The sequence below is a fragment of the Branchiostoma floridae genome, chromosome 14 (assembly GCF_000003815.2).
Source record: "Branchiostoma floridae strain S238N-H82 chromosome 14, Bfl_VNyyK, whole genome shotgun sequence".
NCBI lineage: Eukaryota > Metazoa > Chordata > Leptocardii > Amphioxiformes > Branchiostomatidae > Branchiostoma > Branchiostoma floridae.
Genome location: NC_049992.1, coordinates 4,150,595 through 4,155,893, shown reverse-complemented (window position 1 = coordinate 4,155,893; position 5,299 = coordinate 4,150,595). Strand labels below are relative to the sequence as shown.

At 40.0% G+C, this 5,299-nt stretch overlaps 1 protein-coding gene across 1 annotated transcript in view; it reads right to left on the bottom strand.

Moving 5' to 3' along the window:
• The window catches only part of LOC118430936 (inositol 1,4,5-trisphosphate receptor type 3-like), a 58,720-nt gene that overhangs the window by 11,173 nt on the left and 42,248 nt on the right, over positions 1-5,299 (bottom strand). Inside the window, exons 58-64 of the mRNA XM_035841963.1 lie at positions 4,688-4,787; positions 3,799-3,997; positions 3,233-3,369; positions 2,694-2,828; positions 2,050-2,199; positions 1,017-1,118; positions 481-561 (exon numbers count right to left, since the gene is read on the bottom strand). Coding sequence (XP_035697856.1) covers positions 481-561; positions 1,017-1,118; positions 2,050-2,199; positions 2,694-2,828; positions 3,233-3,369; positions 3,799-3,997; positions 4,688-4,787 — 904 coding nt within the window. The remainder of the gene's footprint in view (positions 1-480; positions 562-1,016; positions 1,119-2,049; positions 2,200-2,693; positions 2,829-3,232; positions 3,370-3,798; positions 3,998-4,687; positions 4,788-5,299) is intronic.

Genomic DNA, 5,299 nt, shown 5'->3' with positions numbered 1-5,299 from the left:
AATCTTCATATTTCTGGTTTCTTTCCTAGTTAAACCATGAAAATGTGATTTCTAATGGTTCTCAGACTTGCTAAGTAATGCTAAGCTGAGTGCACACAAGTTTTAAGGAGTAGATATAGTTGATCAAATACAATTTATTGTCACAGCCTTTTATTTCATCCCCGCAGAAATAAATGGATATAACGCTAGTTCACCTCTATCCGTGGGGTAACCTATATCCGTTGTTGTTCAAAACATAGTATTTAGGGACATCAAGTTGACGGATGATAGTTTCAAACTGCAATATCCTGAAAATATTGCAATTTGAAACTAGTGTCCGTCGACGTGGTATCCCCAAATACCCTGTTTTTAAAGCAACAAATATAGGTTACCCAACGGATAAAGGAGCACAAGCGTTACAATCACCAACGGCATCATGTACCTTTGTACCCCACAAAAACATAACAATTTACAGTAACCTATGATGTCAGGCTACGTTACCTTTGCCAGCGCTGCATCGTTTGTGTTTTCCTCAATGATAACCTTTAGCAGGTTCCCAATGGAAGTTTTCAACTGGACAACCTGTGGGAAAAATAGAAAATTTGGCTTTGTGAAATTCTAATACCACAATAACCTAAAGACTACATGTAGAGCACTTGCTCACATGTAGTAAGTGCCAGTTTGATTCACTGAGAGAGTCATACATACATGTACATAAATACATAAGCCTCCTATAGAGTCATACCAAAGACTAAAAGATGGTAGTACATACTGCTGCTCTACTTAGCATCGAGCACTAACTGCAGAGTATAGGAGGATTTGGAAATTATTTGCAGGATGCGACTCTGAAATTCATGTTTAGATATTTACATGTAGCTTTTATATGAACTTATATTGCCTAACTTGATATCTAGTATCAATGTAGTTTTCTACTTTACCTAGAAATTGTCCAAATAGTCCAGGATAAACTCTTTTGATAGTTGTGGAAACAATAATTGTCTTTTTTTGCATCAAATTAAAAAAAAATTGTCTCTTACTGCCAGTTGGTCTGCTCCCGTGAACTTGGTTTCCCTCAGGATGAAGTTGATGTAGTCAATGGCCTTGGTGTCAAAAATGATGGCCTGGTTTTTGGAGTTTCCCTGTGAACATTGGTACACATATATTGTATTACAACTGTGAATCTTAAAATAGTTGCAGTGGTTTTTACAGGTCTGCTCAAGTTCCAGTCTACTATCATAAAAGTTCTAGGGAAAAACACACTTTTTAACCCTTTTCTGATCTCCTCTTCCTTAAGGATACTGTTAACTTTAGAAAGTTTGAGAGCCCAGGAAATGAATTGGAGTGGTCTTCTTAAAGCTCTAGTAGTGCAGCTGCAGGTAAAGAGTGGTCTCTGCCACCAGGTTAAAGAGTGTGTCTATGTTCTAGACTATAAGCCTGTTTCAGTACTGACCACTACCAGGTTAACAGTTTGTGATGATTGATAAATAAAGCTCTAGGCTTGACCACTACCAGATTGAAAAGTGTCTATGATAATAGTTCTCTACACTAAAGTACTTTAAAAAATTATTAACCACATCCAGGTTGAACAGAGTGTTGAAAATACAGGTGACCAGTCTGATGTTGCCCCCGTTGATATCCAGAAGTAGTGCAGCTGCAAGTAAAGAGTGGTCTCTGCCAACAGGTTAAAGAGTGTGTCTATAATTATAATAAATATTCTAGACAATAAACTGTTTCAGTACTAACCACTGCCAAGTTGAAGAGTGTGTTGAAGATGCTGGTCACAAGTCTGATGTTGCCCCCGTTGATGTTAGAATAATGCAGCTGCAGGTACAGGGTGGTCTCTGCCACCAGGTTAAAGAGTGTGTCTATAATAATACTTCTACACTAAACTGTTTTACTAACCACAGCCAGGTTGAAGAGTGTGTTGAAGATACTGGTCACAAGTCTGATGTTGCCCCCGTTGATGTTGGAGTAGTGCAGCTGCAGGTAAAGAGTGGTCTCTGCCACCAGGTTAAAGAGTGGGTCATACTCTATGATAGAACTTTCTAGACTTTAAACTGTTTTACTAACCACTGCCAGGTTGAAGAGTGTGTTGAAAATGCTGGTGACCAGCCTTATGTTGCCCCCGTTGATGTTGGAGTAATGCAGCTGCAGGTACAGGGTGGTTTCCGCTACCAGGTTGAACGACTTCATGTTGTCTGGCTGCTCTCGGATGTAGTCCTGACAAAAATAAGAAGACCAGTCAAAATGGTACCATTGTGGCATGTGGTAGGTTTTTTTAGCAGGCCTCAATTTATCTATTGATATTCAGAGAATGACATCTGAGAGGTGTGGGCAACAGGAGTAGTACACCGGTCACCTTAAGAGTAAAAAAGGTATCAAATTAAACAAATAAAAACAAATAGCTTAAAACATTTTGACAAATTACAGCAGTTACAAAATAACAGATAATAACAAAACAACACTGTAATGGAATCTATTCACCCAGACGGTTATACTTTTGTAACAGGCACTCAACACCAATTCCCTCACTAAGTCTTGACTCTGGTGAAAATGAGTAGCACTATCGTTGGTAAGGAATATCTTGGATGGGATGTAAAGCAGAGATCCTGTGTTTGAGGACAGCCACACATCGAGCATGTGAAAGAAGCCACCACACTCATTTATAAGAGTAGGCCTAGGGTAGCTTTTAAAAGATAAAATTGAATTCATACCTGTAGTTTAGTGTGTTGTGCATCACACATCATGCCGAGCACACGTAAGACCAGCTCGATATTTCCGTCATCCTCAAACAGGACCTCATCCAGCGGCTCTTCTAGCTCTTCAATCAGATCATTGTGCTCCTCCGTCTGGATAACAAGAAAAGGTATAACATCAGTCATGTCAAATCTACATTCCCTTAGCCACATATCTGTGTAAAAGCACCGTTGAAACTAGCTACAGTAGGGAATTGGTCCACATGGTGTGTATTCATCTTCCGTGTTCTTTCTCATAAGTTAAAGTCAACGTCCTTCTCACACCAGAAGGTGCATAAGGGTACTGTACGCAAGCTAGACGTGGGTAAAGCTGTTCAGGGGAATGCCCTATTGCAGTTATATCAGTCTTACAGGGCATATATCTGTATACTGGATATGTCGAGGCTTGGCAGTTTTTTTCACGTTAAAACACTGTGAAAATTTGCTTACCCTTCTTATGTTAAAATCAAGTCACAGACACTATAAAAGAAAGGAATTTAAAGTAATTGAATATCTACCCCATTATTTTCCACGACCACTTCAGTTGGACCTTCAGCAGAAGTGGACGGCTCGTCTACATTAGCCTGGCTGGCACGGAGCAGCACCTCTGCTGTCTGCTTCACCGATGTCAGCTCAATGCCACCATTGGCTGGTTCTGAACAGAAAGAACATGTACAAACAAAGTATAGAGTCTTTTGCAAGGTCATAGACAATAATAAATATGCCTCCGTTGAATTTGTTCAAGTGCTATAAGTACAGTTAGAACTTTTGTATCTGTATGGCTGTAATTAGCCTAATAAGGCATGTATGTTCAATAAAAGGTGGAATCTCACTGCAGTGCGGCACTGTGGGGTTCAAAAGCTTACTAAAAAAATTTCAGTAAGATATATAAATTTCAGTAAGATCATAAATAAATAAACAGACAAACAAACAAATGATGTATTTTTTTAGTTTCATTACATTTAATCAATGTATGAACAATACCCCCTGGCCACTTAATTGCTCTGGCTTTTGCCTGAAGGTGATACCATATGCGATATAGCTGTGTATAAACCTGTATCAATGAACAAACTCTAAACCAGACCTGTCTCTTTCTGAGGAGTTTTCATCGCCGGCGGTGTCGGCCAGGCAGGCCTTGTCTGTCCATGTTCAGGCCTGCTGCCTGCCGCAGACTTCTTTGACTTGCTGGACTGGCTTCGCTTCTTCCCTGTCTTTATTCTAGCCCGTCCTCGAGCACTCATGATGGACATCTTGGAGGCAGTGCTTCCATGGCGCTTCACAGCCTGCAAAAATGTTTTATTTTTTCCATGGATAAAACTGTAGCTTCATCAGGTTTGTAATTCATAGGTGTTCCTTTGACACACTCACTCACTCACTCACTCACTCACTCACTCACTCACTCACTCACTCACTCACTCACTCACTCAGTCACTATCTGATTTAGCATCCGTTGTTCCCTGTCTTGCAAGGGTAAGACGTTGCAAGATGTCATTCACGTCTGATAGCTGATCTCCAGCTGCTTCTGTCAAGGGGGTTAACTTTTTGCAGGTTCATTTTGCGAATACATGTATCTTCCTTAACATTGTCTTCCCATTGACACAAGATTCTCAGTTGAAAGTCTTAGCCAGTTGCAAATGTTGTGCCCTTAGGAAAAGCGGTTTACACAAATTTCCTTACTCAACTCTAGTACAATTGAATAATACCTATAGCCAAGCTTTGGTTAGGGGTGTCTCCTCAGATGGGACTTAATGGCTAATGGTACTGTGTTTGAGGACAGCCACACCTTGAAGACAATAAAATCTTGCCACACTACAACACTTACAAGATTTGAGGTTAAGGTTCTTCCCCAATGTGAACGGATCAAACCTATTAGCCTGGTCTTACCTGTAACTTTAAACATAATGAAACTGGTAGGATATGCCTTAAGGTAGTTAAGTTGGAATTCAGACAACAAAAAAGAACCAGAAGCTTACTGCCATGGCTGTTTTTCCATCGATAACTGCCCTGCTGAGAGCCTTCTCCATCTCCATGGCCTTCTGCATCTCTGCCTTGTGCTGGGCCTCCAGCAGTCGCCTGTGGAAATGGATTTACATATTTCTAATCAACACTAGTACTGAGAAGAAGAGTCTGACTCAACATTTGTTGTATGCTTAATTATGATGTGTATTCACTAAGACACACAAGCTTAATGTCTTGCTTTATATCGGATTGAAACTTTAAAAAACAGCTTCTTGAAATGAAAATAGGCATAATCAAATAGTGGCTATGTTAATCACTGTTACTGTCAGAGACAGAATTTCAAACTTTCTCCACAGTTTTTCTCTTGCTAATAAGGAAATTACAGAAAACATGCCAGGTAATCATAAAAATGCATTGGTATGGCCTAAATATGAAAAGATGATAAGAATTTGGAAATTATGGAATTGCTCAACTTTCTTTCCAACACGAATTAATATGGGGACTTACCCTAAATTTTCGGTCAACTCCGTCGACCTTGTTCACAGAATGACCCTATCTCCTGCAGAGACGTCAGGAACACGCCACTTTTGCAGTATAGCGTTACCACTACCATACCGCCTGCATCC